Source organism: Oncorhynchus mykiss, chromosome 17 (genome assembly GCF_057628025.1).
Source record: "Oncorhynchus mykiss isolate SJ-2025 chromosome 17, ASM5762802v1, whole genome shotgun sequence".
Classification (NCBI taxonomy): domain Eukaryota; kingdom Metazoa; phylum Chordata; class Actinopteri; order Salmoniformes; family Salmonidae; genus Oncorhynchus; species Oncorhynchus mykiss.
Window position 1 is genome coordinate 52,129,187 of NC_143038.1, and position 18,584 is coordinate 52,147,770.

The window sequence follows — 18,584 nt, forward strand, 5'->3', positions numbered from 1 at the left end:
TGGACACCAAGGAACTTGAAGCTCTCAACCTGCTCCACTACAGCCCAGTCGATTAGAATGGAGGCGTACTCGGTCCTCCTTTTCCTGTAGTCCACAATCATCTCCTTAGTCTTGGTTACGTTGAGGGAGAGGTTGTTATTCTGGCACCACCCGGCCAGGTCTCTGACCTCCTCCCTATAGGCTGTCTCGTCGTTGTCGGTGATCAGGCGGTTGTCGTTGTCGATGTCCCTTCATAGAACAGCGCAAACTAGCCCTAACCAGAATAGAAAGGAGTGGGAGGCCCCAGTGCACAACTGAGCAAGAAGACAAGTACATTAGAGTGTCTAGTTTGAGAAACAGATGCCTCACAAGTCCTCAACTGGCAGCTTCATTAAATAGTACCCGCAAAACACCAGTTTCAATGTCAACAGTGAAGAGGTGACTCCGGGATGCTGGCCTTCTAGGCAGACTGGGCAAATAAAATAAAAAGAAAAGATTAAGAGGGGCAAAAGAACACAGACACTGGACAGAGGAACTCTCGAGTTTCAGAAGAAAGTTATTTGTCTCTGGCCATTATGAGCCTGTAATCGAACCCACAAATGCTGACGCTCCAGATACTCAACTAGTCTGAAGAAGGCCAGTTTTATTGCTTCTTTAGTCAGAACAACAGTTTTCAGTTTTCTAATGATCAATTAGCCTTTTAAAATGATGAACTTGGATTAGCTAACACAAGGGGCCATTGGAACACTGGAGTGATGGTTGCTGATAATGGGCCTCTGTACGCCTATGTAGATATTCCTTAAAAAATCTGCCGTTTCCAGCTACAAAGGTAATTTACAACATTAACAATGTCTACGCTGTATTTCTGATTAATTTGATGTTATTTTATTGGACAGAAAAAATCTAAGTGACCTCAAACTTTTGAACGGTAGTGTATAGATATGTATATATATACACAGTACCAGTCAAAAGTTGACACACCTAGTAATTCAAGTGTTTTTCTTTATTTTGTACTGTTTTCTACATTGTAGAATATTAGTGAAGACATCAAAACTATTAAATTACACATATGATAAACAAATGAAAATATATTTTATATTCTTCAAAGTAGCCACCCTTTGCCTTGATGACAGCTTTGCACACTCTTTGCATTCTCTCAACCAGCTTCACCTGGAATGCTTTTCCAACAGTCTTGAAGGAGTTCCCACATATTCTGAGCAATAGTTGGTTGCTTTTCCTTCCCTCTGCGGTCCAAATCATCCCAAACCATCTCAATTGGGTTGAGGTCAGGTGATTGTGGAGGCCAGGTCATCTGATGCAGCACTCCATCACTCTCCTTCTTGGTCAAATAGCCCTTACACAGGCCGGAGGTGTGTTTAGTCATTGTCCTCTTGAAAAACAAATCATAGTCCCACTAAGTGCAAACCAGATGGGATGGTGCATTGCTGCAGAATGCTGTCGTAGCCGTGCTGGTTAAGTGTGCCTTGAATTCTAAATAATTCACAGACAGTGTCACTAGCAAAGTACCCCCACACCATCACACCTCCTCCTCCTCCATGCTTCACGGTGGGAACCACACATGCGCAGATCATCTGTTCAACTACTCTGCGTCTCACAAAGACACGTGGTTGGAACCAAAAATCTCTAATTTGGACTCATCAGACCAAAATAAAGATTTCCACCGGTCTAATGTCCATTACTTGTGTTTCTTTGCCCAAGCAAGTCTTTTCTTCTTATTGGTGTCCTTAAGTAGTGGTTTCTTTTCAGCAATTCAACCATGAAGACCTGATTCACGCAGTCTCCTCTGAACAGCTGATGTTGAGATGCGTCTGTTACTTGAACTCTGTGAAGCATTTATTTGGGCAGCAATCTGAGGTGCAGTCAACTCCAATTAACTTATCCTCTGCAGCAGAGGTAACTCTGGGTCTTCCTTTCCTGTGGCTGTCCTCACGAGAGCCAGTTTCATCATAGCGCTTAATGATTTTTGTGACTGCACTTTAAGAAGCTTTCAAAGTTCTTGAAATGTTCCAGATTGACTGATCTTCATGTCTTCAAGCAATGATGGACTGTCGTTTCTCTTTGCTTATTTGAGCTGTTCTTGCCATAATATAGACTTGGTCTTTTCCCAAATAGTGCTATCTTCTGTATACCACCCCTACCTTGTCACAACAAAACTGATAGGCTCAAACGCATTAAGAAAGAAAGAAATTCCACAAATTAACTTTTTTTTAAGGCACACCTGTTAATTGAAATGCATTCCAGGTGACTACCTCATGAAGCTGGTTGAGAGAATGTCAAGAGTGTGCAAAGCTGTCATCAAGGCAAAGGGTGGCTACTTTGAAGAATTGCAAATATAAAATATATTTTAAATTAACACTTTTTTGGTTACTACATGATGCCATATGTGTTATTTCATAGTTTTGATGTCTTAACTAATATTTTACAATGTATAAAATAGCAAAAATAGAGAAATACCCTTGAATGAGTAAGTGTGTCCAAACTTTCGACTGGTACTGGTTATCATATATTAATCTATAATTTCAATAAATTACACATAGGTTATCATACACATGGTAAACAATATCTCAAACCACAAGTTTCTGGTCTTTTGTAATGATATATTTTGTATTCACGAATCATGTCTATTGTCTTAGAACAGTCTAGAATCCTTCGTAAAGCTAATGCTTTCTGAATAAAGTCTGAAATCTCTACATGGTGTTAAGGTCAGAACTTCGGCATCAGTATTTTCACATCAGGTGAAAGGATCATACTCAGTGGAGTGGTAAAGGCGTGCAATAAAAGAAACGTACGGACTGCATGCAGTTGAGCAAATCCCTTGGGAAAAGAGTGCCATGTGAAAAGGCCAATCCCAAGTTGCTTGCTGTAGATACCCAACATGAAAATAAAACCTTTACTGACAGCTTAACTTTGTGTGTGTTAAAGACCTTTCTGCTTGGTTGCATATGGGATAATAATTGCATTATAATGGGTGAAGTATGGCTAGTTTTCATTCCACAAGATGTCCAAGAATATGCCCTAAACATTCCAAACATGCGTATGGCCCAGATCAGATTTGTCTGAAGCAGCACACGAGGCGGGAAGAGAGATGAGTGTTGGCTTTACACGCCATTCCTTATGTCAAAGGCCAAAAGAGCTTAAAAAAGTCCTCTTCACGGACACAGATGGACATGACACATGGCCAATAAGGTTGCCTGCCATTCCTCGTCCATCCCTCTCATTGGAGAAAGAAACAGACCAACAATATACAGCATGTTGTGGTACAGCTCAAGTCTGTGTATTATGTGTCCACACAGTGTTGTCCATACTGTATCAGTAAGGGGGATTACGCAGCACCTCAGCCTGGGAGAGGATTCTGGCTGAGCTGGGGACTTTCCAGGGGCACGGGCTAATCAGACCCTTTTGGTTCAGAGTATCCTGCTGAATGGCATTTGGAGAGGCCTGTGTGTCTTTTATACTCTTTTCCTCTGTTGTAGAGGCCTCATAATATTTTCTAGTCTTTCCCTCTTTTAAGGAAGCCCCTATGTATTTTTTGCTTGTCTGCTCTTTGCGTTTTTCCTTTTCTCCATCTTGAGGTTTACTCTTCTCTAGAGTAACTTTCCGAATATCTCTCCATGCCCCTGTCTCCATAGGGGTTGGCATGTGATGTCCTGCCTCTGTCCCCACTTTCTTTTCAATAATGACCTGGCCATGGGCAGCCTTGGTCTTTCCCGTTATCCCTTCTCTCTCCTGTGTGCTTTTCCTGCCCTTTGAATCTCCCCTTTTGCTGTTTTTGTTTTCATCAAAGGGCTCCTTGCTGGAAAGCTCCTTTGATGTGCTCTGCTGTACCTGCTGTTTTTTTACATGCAGCTGGCTCGAGGCTTCCTGTCTTTTTCGAGAAGACTTCTTCGGACTGGGTGACCAACTTCCTTTCTGGCAGTGGGACTTCCTGTTTTTGCTTGGCTCTGCTTCCTGTCCCTTCCTCTCAGACTTTTTGGGACTCTGTGTTTGCTCTTTGGCTTTAGAGAATGTTTCACCTGTTTTCTTTGGGCTGCTGGGCTCCTTGGGGTCTTTAGACCTGGTATGACCTGGTTTGACCTTATAGAGGTTGATCTGCTCAGGGGTGATGGGAGAGAGCCTGTCAGCCTGCCTGTCTGCCCACTCTCCATTCCACTCTACTGAGCCAGTGCCCCTGCTGCACTGGGGGTGGAGCGTTCGGTGGGACAGGGAGTTCCAGTCAGGGGTCTCACTGGTGAAAGAGGAGGAACCTGAGGTGAAGGTGCAGGTGGAGAATGGAGAAGCGAGAGGGGATGTCTCTGAGACAAGCGCCTCTCTAGGAAAGCTTGTGGATGAAGTGACAGTTGAATCCAATTTACCTAGAAGTAAAATAAGTGATTACACAGATGTAAAATATTTATAGAGTGGCTCACAGATCCTTATGAAAATAACAAGTAACGTACAAGAGCAAAATTCAGATGAACTAGTTTAGACAGAAGAAAAGGAGGAATCAAGAAGGAAATGATAGGAATTACCAAGGTAAAAGAGGACAGGCCAGTAAAAACAGTGAAGTGGTTAGTGGTGGTGCTCGTTTGAGTAATAGCACACAGTAGAGGGGACGCAATCACCTGCAACAGGGGGAGGAGAGGAAGTGCCAAGAGTAAGCAGTTATATATAGACAGCAGAGGACTCCATTCATGAAACATCCCCAACACAGTTAGGCACTCAGTTTGGGTGACATTTCACATTAAGGGTACAGTACTTTAATTAACATAAATTAATGAAGTAGCCAACAGAGATAGCTAAATCATTAATTAATGTGTTTACAAGGCATTGCTGCGTCAGTTCATGTTAATTAGCGCACCCTTGTTAAATGCTAGTAACATGTTATAACTCGCAACAACAAACAAGGATATTCAAACACCCTGCATCTCATCCCACAAAAAAGGTAAATATTATCTTCTAGATCTAGACTTCTGTGTGTACTTACTGTTGTCTTGTACCAGACCCTGCCCTGGCCTTAACAGGAGCAGCACTTTGCTGCCTCCAGCCTGGATCAGCTCAATGGCGCGGGTATGGGTGATCCCCTGGGTCGGCTCTCCATTGATCTCCACTACCTGATCCCCCACCTGCTCATACAGGCACAATCTAGATGATCAACTCCTCAATGGCAACAAAATATGTAATTAGTCTTTTAAGACATGACAGAATCTTGATATCATGAATAGTCTAGTAACAGTCATTTGTGTGGATGTTTCCTAAGGCACCGGGGGTCAGACTTACATGGATCCTGCTGTCCAGCAGAGCAGGCCCCTCCTCAGCCAGTCTCAGGATGTACAGGCCCATGTTGTACTCTGTCCCTCCCCTCAGACTGAAGCCAAAACCCCGGGACCCCCGGTCCAGCTCCACCGTGATACAGCCCTGCGTGGCGCATGCGTACACACACACATATGTACACACACACGCAAGCATGCAAACACAGACACTCACATGCACGTAAGCACATGCACTCACACACACGCACGCATATGAACACACACACAAGCACACACACAAGCACGTACACACACGTTATAACTTAAGTTATAACTTAGTGCAGTTTTTTCTGAGTCATATATTATTTGATTGATGTCAAATCTCTAAAACACCAGATAACAACAATGACAGTAATAATGGTATGAGCCTTGCCTGTCTGGGGCCTGTAACACACATTGTTCCCTGTTCGCTCAGAGGCAGAGTTTTGTAGTCGGCCCAGGTGACTCCCTCCCTCTTCTCCTCCTCCAGATCTAGGTTATAACTAGAACAGACAACAGCATTCAGTAACACTATGTTATATCTTCAATAATGTACAGCAGTGTCTCTGCTGGGGGCACAGAGAACAAAGCAATTTGAATCATTAAGATGTTGTGTCAGACATAAGTCTCTGGGTTGTTCTGCTAAATGCTGAAGCAGAGGTTTAATCCGTGTCTTGGTGTAGTAGTGAGATCAGGACCTTACCGCTCGTCATGCATAGCTGACCTCTGACCCATAGCTCTGTGATGAGGGGCGGGGCTCTGCTTGGCTGAGCTGGCACCAGAGGGAGGGCCCTTGTATTCTGGAACAGACAAATACAAGTCACAACATTATGATAACACAAACACAAAACAACCATCCCACACAGAGATCATTGGTATATGACTGGGAATACTAGGGAAACCAACACAGTCCCATCCCATGGGTGACACTTCTGGTGAAGCTTACCGTCCTCGGGAACCACAGTAAGGGTGACAGCATTGCCAGCATCCTTGATGAGCTGAACGATGTCATTGTGAGACAGCCCCACGATGGACCGCCCGTTGACCGCTGAGATGCGGTCGCCTACATTCAGCAGGCCACAGCGGTCAGTGGGGCTGCCTTCGATGATGCGTCCGATCTTATGAGGGATCACTGCAAACAGAGAGATATCTAATAATAACACACCCATCCCACCTGATGGATTCAGTCAGAAATATACAAAGGTATTTAAGGGACTATATTACTCAATAGTAAAGAAGTAATAATCTTTTCACAGGAAGAACCTTCAAACTCTGTTCCCGGATAATTTGGGTGATGATGCTATAGAGGAGAGTGGTGTGTGTGTGGTTGTGTCTGGGATAAGCAGTGCTAATGTTGGACATCGGGTCCATTCTCACCCCCTAGCGGGGGCTTGCTCTTGGAGGTGAGGATGACGAAGCCGAAGCCCTCGCTGTCCTTGCGGTGGAGGGTGATGTCGAAGGACTCGTGGTCCAGCACACTGGGCATCTGGATACGAGGGAGTCTGGGGGAGCCGTTCACTAACACTGGAGCCATGTGGAGCCCTGCCTCCTCCTCAGTCATATCTGATTGAAAATTGCATGGAGAGTATAGACTGAAATGCAGTATCAAATACATAGATGGCGTGTGTGTACTGTATGCAAGTGTGTGTGTGTGTTAGAGATCAAGGTGTAGAGGTTCCAGGCAGTCAGTGAGTGCTCACCTCTGTAGATGACTTTCCGACGCACGGTCAGCATGACCTGACCATTGCGGGCAGCGTTAGTCATCAGGTCCAGAACCTGCTTGTGGGAACGGCCCTTGACCATGATTCCATCGATGCCTATGAGCTCATCACCAGCCCTCAGGCGTCCATCCTTCTCAGCTGCACCAAGGTGCACGATGGCACCAATATACACCTGTCAGAGAGAGTTACACTTTGAGTCAGAAACACTGTCCATAGAAGACACAGTAGGCAATAGGCTTTCCTGGGTGTTGAAAATTAACAAAGATAATCTAACAGGGAGGAAGTTCATACTTCGGTACTCACTGGCTGCTCTGGACCTTCTCCTCCCAGAACACGGAAGCCAAAGCCAGTCTCCTGGTCCCTCTTGATGAACACATCCAGGTCTTTGGTGTGAGGCTCTGTGGACAGGGGTTACTGTGGTTAGATAGGGTATCATAGAGGTGAGCACCACCCAATCATCTGGTCAGCAGGGTGAACTCACAGGCTTATCTTGCAGCTCACATTGATACTGTATTCACAAATGTAGGATGACCCTTAACAGATGGTCACGAACTTACAAATGAAACACTGGCATCCATTACAGAGCTATGGATGGAATAACTGAGCATAGGAGTACTAGGCCTCCTCAGTCTGTATGTGTTGCTATAGTATGTGCACTCACGCTTGCTCTCCAGCAGGGCCTTGGACTTGAGGTACATCTCTGTGGCGTCTCGTTTGGGGGAGTTGTTGCGCAGGGTTGAAGTGCTGGAGTGGAAAGGGAGGGCCTGGGGGACAGAGTCTGTGACACAGTCCAGAGTCTCTGTGCTAGATGTAATTTCCTGCCTCTGATGGGGCCACAGACAGCGCAATTAGAGCACATTAAAGACCACATAGTCTATGTACATCACATTACCCAGACACATAGCACAGGATGTAATGGTGATTGAATACTAAAGGAACGAAAGGTCATTCCACCGCAGGCTCAATAGTAAACCAAAGGCCGATGGAATTTTGAATGTAATTTACCATTCACAGGCTAAAAAAAGGGTTCCCTATGGCGCTGACAGGCCTCTACTGTTGAAAAGGCTAGCTTCATCTAAAGCTGTCATACTAATATACAATATTATCTAAATAGGCTATGTGCTTCATTACCATTGAAATCCCCAGACAAAAAAAGGAATGCTGAATAGAAGTAATTAGGACCATTTTCAAAGCAAACATAATCAATATTCAAATGTATAGTTATCATTTAATGTGATGCATTGGGGCTTGCTGGTTAACTGCTTTCCACTCAAGGACAAAAGACTTTCATAAGAAAATGGGGGATAAGCGTCTGGGCACACAATAGTAAAACACAGAGTATTATAAAAGTGTTTTCTTTTACTCACAGGTTTCAGGCTCTTCACAGGAGATGTCTGACCTGTGAAAAACACAAGGAAGAGTCATGGGAAGATTTTTTTTTAAAGTACTAATGAGACATCAACCAGTAGATGGCAGTGTCTACCTAACAGAGAACGAGAGCAGTCAAGGAATAATAGTTTCAATAGTCTAGACTCGGGAGGTTTAAAACAGTGTTGTAGCCTAATCCATCAAGAAGTATGACATCACTGTGTTATTAAAGATAAATAGGAGATATGTACATTTGAGAGAGGGGACCTACATGAGAGAGGACTAGCATAGTGAGCGAGACAGAGAGAGACAGAGAGAGTCATGCATAAAATCCAATGAACAATAATGTTAACTGTACAGTACACACACATGTTCCATCTCTCACGCTCAGATTGTTCCCACTGTTAATATAGCTCCAGCATTAAATTGATTCATGAGCATGCACCTCTCTGGAAGCCTAAAGGGGATGACGGTTCAGTCTGAAAAGTGTGATAGGGTTTATGGACCCTGATGTAACCAGGAGATCTAGCTCAATTATTTTGTTCCGATGTGAAGAATCTAACCCAAGGACTGTCATCAAGAACATATAAGATGATGAGATGAATTCAGTATCTTCACTCGCTCTTTCAATTCAATTCAAAGGGCTTTATTGGCATGGGAAACATATTTTTACATTGCCAAAGCAAGTGAAATAGATAATAAACAAAAGTCAAATAAATAATAAAAATTAACAGTAAACTTTACACACAAAAGTTCCAAAAGAATAAAGACATTTCAAATGTCTTATGTCTATATACAGTGTTGTAATGATGTGCAAATAGTTAAAAGTACAAAAGGGAAAATAAGTAAACATAAATATAGGTTGTATTTACAATGGTGTTTGTTCTTCACTGGTTGCCCTTTTCTTGTGGCAACAAGTCACACATGTTGCTGCTGTGATTGCACACTGTGGTATTTGACCCAATAGATATGTGAGTTTATTAAAAGTATGTGTCTCTAATATGGTCATACATTGGCAGGAGGTTAGGATGTGCAGCTCAGTTTCCACCTCGTTTTGTGGGCAAGCCTGTCTTCTCTTGAGAGCCAGGTCTGCCTTTGGAGGCCTTTCTCAATAGCAAGGCTATGCTAACTGAGTCTGTACATAGTCAAAGATTTACTTAATTTTTGGTCAGTCACTGTGGTCAGGTATTGCTAGTTTGCAATTGCGCTAACTCTAGTTAGCAACTTCCTTCAAACTGCACGCAGAGACATAAATATGTATCCACAAGTTCATCTGACTATGGGGAAGCAGAAAAAATACTTTATTGTCAAAATCCCGAAGTGTCCATTTAAAGGGCCAAGGATATAGAAGCATGCAGAAATTCTCCGTGCCTCCGTGCCTCCGATGATGATCAAAGCAAATCCGAGCTCATCGACTTGTGTACCATTTCCCCAGGGCAACTGGAGATGGATGTGTGAGACGTTTGAAGGGTGCTTTCCCCTCCCTCTCTCCCCAGGAGCAGAGCAGACAGAGACCCGTGCTTATGCAACTTCCCTTCCCAGGCCTGCAACAGACTGCAGTATGAATGCCTGACAGAGAGCCTTAGTAGAAGCTGTGAAGCAGCCTGAAGAGATACAGTATATATCCTGTACAGGGAGATGTGGTAGAGATCTGTGCATACAGAGAGGTGTTTATGGGAATATGTGAAAGGTATATTTGACAGGAGAGTTGGGTTGCATAGGGTTACTCTACAATTGTCATGATAATTTATGCCAAAAAGGCAACAGTCCCTCATGTGTTCACCTATTGCAGGCATAGTGACATCACCAAGATACCATACCATAGTGTGTGTACATGAGTGGTAGTTGATCCGATCTCTCACCTCCTTGTATCAGCACATTGACCTGACTCACCAAGGACACTGAAGGTAACATTGAGAAATCACTGTATCACACTAATGCTGCGGCAACAGTGATGTCGCAGCAGTAGGAACAGGCATAGTGTTGGTGTTATGTAACCACAAGGCAGTGTTAATAAGACACTGTGACTCACCTCCTCTGAGCACCAGCACGTTGACCTCGCTCCCCACCTGTAGGTCTTTGAGGATGTCCACCACCTGGGCGTGGCTCAGAGTCTGAACATTCTGACGGTTGATCTCCTTGATCACGTCCCCTTTAAGCAGGCCGCGGCACCACTGGGCGTCTAGGATCATCTTCACCTTCTGGCCAAGGGGACAGTCTGCGATGGCAAAGCCAAACCCTCCCGGGCCCTTTACCAGGGGCACGCTCACCAGCTCGGGCTGCAGCAGGCCTGTTCCCCCCTGCTCAGAGAGCCTCCCGTTGGGCAGCGCGGCCACCATGGGCCGTCCACTGGCGTCGGTGGTGACGTAGTGGAGCTCCTGGGAGGAGCCGTGCAGCACGTCGCCCTTCACCAGCAGGGGCTGGCCATTGATGAGGGGCACGGCAGTCACCACCTCGCCCCCCTGCAGGGGCGGAGGAGGTGGGGGAGGGGGGTTCTCGGTGTCCTCCGCCACGTCTGGGGGCAGCGGGTAGCCGCGGCACAGCACCATATCAACATACTGACTTACTGGGATGGACTGGAACATCTGCACCACCTCAGGGTGGGTCTTCCCCAGCACACATTTCCCGTTGATCTCCACGATCACATCACCTGGCGGGGAAAACCACAGAGGGAGAGAAAGGAGAGGAGAGAAAGGAAGAAGAGAGAAGGGTTGGAGAGAAGAAACAAGCCAAAGCAAACAGTGAGAATATACAGACATATCCATGGGCAATGTAATGATTGTTATGGCAATATAATAGCTTGATAGCTAGATGAGTGGCCTGTTGGTGACGGACTGAATTGACCATTCGCTAAGCCCAGCCCAGAATTGTGGGCAACCAATCGCAGAGCTCCAATGGATAGCAACTGTCGCCGAGTCTGAAACCTCCTACAGGCTCACGTTTAAATTGCATGATAGCCAGTGAGGGCTATACCAAAAACTGAGTTTTATTCAAAATATAAATGTTTAAATGGCTAAATAATTTAACAGTGCACCAGGAGTACTTGCTATTGTGATTCCTGAAATGCAGAGCCTGTTATACTTTTGCTACATTGTTTGTTAGCTCAGCAGTTTAGCTAGCTCTCAGTCTCCTTAAATAAAATAGTCCTTTAGCAGACCCTCTTATCCAGAGTGACTTACAGGAGCAATTAGGGTTAAGTACTTTGCTCAAGGGTATATCAACCAATTTTTCACTGAGTCGGCTCAGGGAGTCGAACCAGCGACCTTTCGGTTACTGGCCCAACGCGCTTAACTACTAGAATACCTGCCGCCCATTGACCACCAAACGTTGCCAACACTAGCTAGCTAGCCACATAATATAGCTAACTTGTTTTCTCAAAATGTATGTTAGCTAGCTAGCTAAGTTAGCAATGATGTGAATACTCCCATCTGCTGTCAACATCAGGATACAATTTGAGAGTACTACAGTCAACTCCATCAGTGATTATAGCTTTGACTGCAAGCTGAGAGTGAATTCAGAGCCATTCGGTGGCAACTAGCTACAAACATAATTTTACCAGGTTTCTGTGTAGCAATTGTAATGACAGTCCACCACAACATACCCAAGAGTTTCCTGATTAGCAAGTGGAAGTATGTGTTTCATTTCCTTGTGTATTAGAAACACAGTTTGAGATCATTGTGATAGTTGCCACCCCATCTTTTCTTCACGTTCATTCATCCTCCCATCTCTCCCAATCAGAGGTTTGGCTCAATTCAGAATTGAATTGAGAATGCCTCAAATATCTATTAAATTCTTGAATTTGAATTGAAGTAGTTAATAGGATACAGAAATGCAATTTGAATTTGAATGAAAGGAAATGTAATATATAAACATATAATATATTGAATTCAGTGAAATTCAAATGCCTCTTCTATTCTATATTAGGTGTAGTCTATACAAATATTAAATCAAATTGTATTAGTCACATACATATATCGCGGGTGTAGTGAAATGCTTATGTCCCTATCTCCAACATTACATTAATGCCTAACAATACCTAACAATACACGCAAATACCAAAAATCTAAAGAAAGGAATCAAGAAATATAGAAATATTAGAACGAGCAATGTCAGAGTCCGTGATATAAATATATATGTATATGATGGTGTGTATAGACATTATGGACAGTATATGACAAGAGAAGGTGTGTTCAGCATTAGTTATAGAGGATGAGCCTTGACAAGAATACAGTATATGCATATGAAGTGGGTAAAACAGTATGCAAACATTATTAAAGTGATCAGTGTTCAATGACAATGTACATAGGGCAGCAGTCTCTAAGATTCAGGTTTGACCGGGTTGTAGCCGGCTAGTAACAGTGACTAAAGTTCAGGGCAGTGTACTTGGGCGGAGGCCAGCTAGTAGTGACTATTTAACTGTCTGATGGCCTGGAAATAGAAGCTGTTTTTCAGTTTCTTGGTGCCAGCTTTGAATGACCAGTACTGTCTCTGCCTTCTAGATGGTAGCGGGTGAAGAGGCTGGTACTTGGGTGGCTGAAGTCCTTGATGGTCTTCTTGGCCTTCCTGTGACACCGGGTACTGTAGATGTCCTGGAGAGCAGGCAGTGTGCTCCCGGTGATACATTGGGCTGACCACACCACCCTCTGGAGGGCCTGTGTTTTCCATACCAGACGGTGATACAGCCCGACAGGAAGCTCTCAATAGTATATCTGTAGAAGTTTGTGAGGATCTCAAGGGCCAAGACACATTTCTTCAGCCTCCTGAGGTTGAAGAGGCGCTATTGCTATTGTGCCTTCTTCACCATACTCTCTGTGTGGATGGACCATTTCAGGTTGTCAGTGATGTGCACACAGAGGAACTTGAAGCTTTTCAGCCTTTTCACTGCGGCCTGTTGATGTGGATCAAGCCATGCTCCCTCTGCTATATCCTGAAGGCCACGATCAGCTCCTTCATTTTGTTGACGTTGATGGAGAGGTTATTTTCCTGGCACCACTCCACCAGGGCCCTCACCTCCTCCCTTGTACATTAAACATATTGTACTGTAAAGATCTTGTACATAAAACATCAAACATGTTGTTATATCAAATATTGTTTACATTTTTTTATTAAATTAATGATCAAGGGAAACAACCTGTATGCTATTATATCTCATTTATCACTTACATTTTGTTTAAAATGGGGGAAGTACTACATTTCCCAGAGTGCACATTAGTTTAACCCTCAAGTTGACCCTGAGGCCTTCAAAACGAAGCCAAACAAATTAAATGATTGGTGGGACTGGAGCAGAAGGTGGATTTCTGAGGAGGAATGAAGGTGGAAAAAGAGTAAGAAGAGGTTGAAGAGAATTATTAAAGCAGAGGGTGAAGTTAAGTTTGAGGAAGATGGCGATAAAAATGGAGATGGGCTGTCGAAGAAGATTGGTGTCAAGTGCAAACAAAGTGAGCCGAGCGCCAGACCGAGTTCTGGAGGTGAATTGGAAGTGAATGAGGGCTAGCTAAGTGAGGTGGAAGGCGTGCTGAAGAGCTCGGAACCTGAGCCTGGCATTGATGGACGTGATAAAGAAGAATCTGGTCCAGTAGGAGTGAAATTTTTTGAGAAAGTGGATTCTTGCCTTTTGGCAGATCCGTTTGTGGTTTCAGGGTGGGTGGGAAAGGAGTTGGCTGCAGTTGAATCAGTCAAAGTAACCTGTAGTGGACTTCTGATATTTGTTTGTGCTCCATGTCACACCACTTGGATTGAGATCTGTTTCTTGTTTTGTGCTTAGGAATATGGCACCATTGAAAGGAGTGATTGAAGTTGAAGATTCCTGGTGTTTGTGACGCAGCAAGTGGTGAGCGTGGTGAAACAGACTCACTGTCAGTCCTTTTGAATTTTTACCTTTTAGTCTGAGTTTTTACCTGACAAAGTCATGTTTGGATATATCAGTTATGCTATTAGAGATTTTGTACTGAATCCACTTCGCTGTTTCAGTTGCAATGTTTATGGTCATGTTGCAGCAGTGTATAGGAGGGAGATTCCAAGATGTGGGAAGTGTGCAGGAGGGCATGGGACAGAGGACTGGGTAGTTTTGATGGATACAATTATGTGTGTCAACTGTAGGTGTGCCCATGTTGCTGGGAATCGGAGGTGTCCGGTACAAGAGCGGCAGTTTGAGGTGGCCAGAGTAAGAATAGTGCAGAAGGTGTCGTATGCTGAGGCAGTGAAGAAAGTAGAGATGGATGGATGAAGGGTGAGGGGATCTGGAGAGGATCCCTGTGAGTAGTAGATCTGTGCCAGCACAGAGGGATAGGCCAATGACTGATATATGCTTCAGAAAGGTTGGATTCTTAGCATTCACAGCAATGGTTATCAACTGAGAACGTAAATCACAGTTGTGGTGGCAGCTGCAAAGTAGTATTTGGGTATACAAGATTTAACTTCAGAAGAGTTACAGGGTGTGTTGAGTGGTGATGTCCCATCCTCTTAGGTCGCTGGCAGGAGCAGATAGGGTCAAAGTAGTGGAATGGGGTAGTGGGTTTTTAATTATTATTTAGTGGTATATATTTTGGTATCACAAATGTAACGTGATTGACTAAACACTACCGCACAATAGGTTGCGGCATGCACAAACAAAATGTACGAATGCCATGGTACCAAAGAAGAAGAAGAACTGATTGGTGGAAATAAAAATGGCTATTCTAAGCACTAAGGTTAAGATAGTATATTAACATTGTTTCCAGAGAAAAGTGATATATTCTTTGGTATCTGAAAGTGTGACCTGTCAGATTCAATGAAATTCTCATATTTTATGACTGAGTGGAATTTCTTTGAATTGCACTTTGAATTAAATTCTACTTCCTGCCACTCAAACTAAAATTCTACATCTTGTGGAGTGTGGTCAATTCAAATTTTAACTCATGAGTTGAATGGGAGTCAATTCCATAATTTTATGAATTGAGCCCAACCTTGCTCCCCATCCCTTTCATATTCTGTCCTCCTTACCTTCTTCCTCCCTGCCTATTCCCTCTCTCCTCTGCTCCCTCTCTCCATTGTTCTAACAGACTTCAATTTGCGGTGCTTCTAGCCAGGCAAATCATTATTGCATGTAGGTGAGAGCTGTATCCTTTTACATCTCACCCTGACAGCTGGCTCAGAGAACAGCAACCGCCAGCCCCTCTCAGCTCACACAAGAAAAGCTGCTGAGGATGCAGAGCCCCAGACAGCATCAAAGCTAAAGGAAGATCAGAGTGTGCAACAAAGATACTGGGCTACACACAGAATGCACCATAACCTGTCTCTCTGACATAGCCACGGAAAGTCGTTAGGGGTTGTGGGGGGAATGTTTGCACAGTGCACTACTTTTGGGAAAAAAATGTAATTAAAAACATGTATTAATAATAAAAACAAATATATATTTCAGGGGGTGCTACAGCACCCTCAGCAGCAATACTTCCAGCGGCAATGCTCTCTGCCTAAAATGATCACCTTGAACAGAATTTCTGCTCTCCCTTTCACTGTATCTCTTGGGGAAGTGTTAGGGTAAGTACAGCCCCTCTATAGGGACCAACCAGGTTTTTATTAAGTAGCTGCCTTTTGAGCTGGTAAAAGTGTGTGGCTCCGCACAGGGCAGTGCAGCAGTGTACTTCTCACCCGAGGAAATCTTGTTGTCATGGGCAGCAGGGCTGTCGCTGAGGACGTTCTTCACCTGCAGGAACTCGTCATGGCGGTCACCCCCTATGATGGTAAAGCCAAAGCCCTGGGAGCTTTTCCTCAGAGCAGTGTGGAACATCTCCCCCTGCAGCTGGGACGGGTCTGGGGTGAAGCCTGACGCACCCCCCTCACCTGCAACGTAAGTATGTCACAGTGGGAAAGTTAGAGGAAGTTGCATAACTAAATAAGGCGTTAAAACATCAACATAGTAACAAAGTAACAACCTTAAGACCAATGTAGTCACAATAGTCACATTTGCTTTGACTAAAACACTGCCCTGTATGATAACTAAATCAGTAACAGACAAAAGATTATAGCGTTAGTAGCTACATTATTTGTCTGACGTTCATTGTGGGATTCATTAAAATGCTGTGGATTCAAACAGTGACATAACACCTCTGGAATTGTTCAGTAGGCATGAGGTCCTTTCTCATTTTCTCCCTATGGAGCCAGTGAGTCAGAAAAATAAGTTTGGAACAACATAAGGTCATTGGCAGCATACATACGACAATGGACACATAGTCCAGTAAATAACAGGCTGTCAGAGGTATACTGCATTAAATGGGCCAGCTGAGCGTTTCCCTCGCTGGCTTTACTGTCCTATCAGCACTTTATAATAGAAGCATACCATCTTTTCTCTCTGCTTGACTGTCTCTACCTCTGTCCAGGCTAAGGTGGATTTGAGACACATTCCAGTCCTATATGATGTAGCAAAGCAGCCCTGTGCTGACTGTATGGAACTGTATGGCCCATAGAGACGTTGAGTGGAATAAAATACAGTGTGGATGGACTCTAGCTGTTGTGTTCAATGGATCAAGAGAATCTAATGTACATGTTCACAGTCAAATTGCTTGTCGGGTAGGGTGTTTGGAGTGTTTATCCGACTGGATAACAAAATATATAATTACGTCCGCCCCACTTCTAAAACCAAAGTTGCGCCCCTGGGTCGATCCAAGCTGAGGTATGATGAAATGGTCTCCACTCAGCTCCCTTGGATGGTAGACACTGCAGATGAGCCTCTGTGTTGCATTAGATGCTCTGGGAATCTGTGGGCTTGGAGTATTGTAACGGGGGAACTCTAGCCTGAGGTGCAACTGCTGTTGTTTTGGGTACATCATAGCAACCATCTGACAATAGTCTGGTGCAATCACAGGGTAGATGCCTATCTCAGTCCCTCCCCACCTGGCTAGCAAGTAAGCTAGTTGAGAGATGGCCCTAAAGATGTGCTGTTCCAACAGCTGTCACGATTTCTAAGAGCCGCTCCCCTTCCCTCCCTCCTCTCAACCAACCCATATGTGTAAGCCTCGGCAGCAAAACATGACTGTCAATCTGTACTCCCCGCACTGTAATGTATTATACATCCACTGCAATGAAAGCATATTTAATTCATATGGTTTATTATGGCAGAAGAGTGGCTTGTCAGGGTGGTTAAGGGCACTGTACTGCAGCGCCAGCTGTGCCACCAGAGGTTCGCGCCCAGGCTCTGTCGTAACCGGCCGCGACCGGGAGGTTCGTGGGGCGACGCACAATTTGCCTAGCGTCGTCCGGGCTAGGGAGGTATTGGCCGGTAGGGATGTCCTTGTCTCATCGCGCACCAGCGACTCCTGTGGCGGGCCGGGTGCAGTGCGCGCTAACCAAGGTTGCCAGGTGCACAGTGTTTCCTCCGACACATTGGTGCGGCTGGCCTCCGGGTTGGATGGCGCTGTGTTAAGAAGCAGTGCGGCTTGGTTGGGTTGTGTATCGGAGGACCTTCGTCTCTCCCGAGCCCGTACGGGAGTTGTAGCGATGAGACAAGATAGTAGCTACTAAAAAACAATTGGACACCACGAAATTGGGGAGAGAAAAAAAAAAAAAAAGAGTGACAACCCTGGTGTGAGAGAACTTGTCCTCAGAGTTGATCATACATGGCTAGCTGCAAACAGCTATTTATGCATGTTGACATGACTCCCACAACCTTGAGCAAGGAGATGGCTGCTACATTTTTCAAACCTATTCAACACAACATTAATTTGTATTAATTTTACTAGGCAAGTCAGTTAAGAACAAATTCTTATTTTCAATGACAGCCTAGTGAGTTAATTGCCTGTTCAGGGGCAGAATGACAGATTTGTACCTTGTCAGCTCGGGGATTTGAACTTGCAACCTTCCGGTTACTAGTCCAACGCTCTAACAACTAGGCTACCCTGCCACCCTGTTAATGAGGTGTAGGAGGTCAACACACAATCATGGCATTGTTGAGTGTGTTTTCAATCTGTCTGTATAACAAACAGCCTTCTGAAAGCTATCCAGAGCTGAAGAAAGATGGAGGCAAAGAAAAAGTTAGGTGAGCAGTGTCTACCTGGAGGTGGTGGTGCCCCCTGCTGGATAGAGACAGTAGTCTCCTGGCTCAGCTTCCTCTTAGCCTCCAGGACTGGGTTCTCAAACTGGGTTCTCTGGTTGATGTGACTGAAACAGAAACAATCCATTGAATGATTTACATTTTTGACACCAATTTACTTACACAGACACATACAAGTTACCATGAACCATCTGTGTGTAA

The 18,584-nt window shown here is 44.4% G+C and overlaps 1 protein-coding gene across 1 annotated transcript in view; it reads right to left on the minus strand.

Annotated features, from left to right (window-relative positions):
• Window positions 1-2,266: 2,266 nt before the first annotated feature.
• LOC110494466 (membrane-associated guanylate kinase, WW and PDZ domain-containing protein 3) overlaps window positions 2,267-18,584 on the minus strand; it is a 202,389-nt gene continuing 186,071 nt past the window's right edge. Inside the window, exons 8-21 of the mRNA XM_090205942.1 lie at window positions 18,384-18,490; window positions 15,986-16,177; window positions 10,389-11,006; window positions 8,356-8,387; window positions 7,650-7,812; window positions 7,292-7,386; window positions 6,968-7,160; window positions 6,645-6,830; window positions 6,214-6,399; window positions 5,971-6,067; window positions 5,662-5,770; window positions 5,257-5,394; window positions 4,964-5,102; window positions 2,267-4,352 (exon numbers count right to left, since the gene is read on the minus strand). Of these exons, the coding sequence (XP_090062068.1) occupies window positions 3,310-4,352; window positions 4,964-5,102; window positions 5,257-5,394; window positions 5,662-5,770; window positions 5,971-6,067; window positions 6,214-6,399; window positions 6,645-6,830; window positions 6,968-7,160; window positions 7,292-7,386; window positions 7,650-7,812; window positions 8,356-8,387; window positions 10,389-11,006; window positions 15,986-16,177; window positions 18,384-18,490 (3,298 nt within the window). The 3' untranslated portion in view covers window positions 2,267-3,309. The remainder of the gene's footprint in view (window positions 4,353-4,963; window positions 5,103-5,256; window positions 5,395-5,661; window positions 5,771-5,970; window positions 6,068-6,213; window positions 6,400-6,644; window positions 6,831-6,967; window positions 7,161-7,291; window positions 7,387-7,649; window positions 7,813-8,355; window positions 8,388-10,388; window positions 11,007-15,985; window positions 16,178-18,383; window positions 18,491-18,584) is intronic.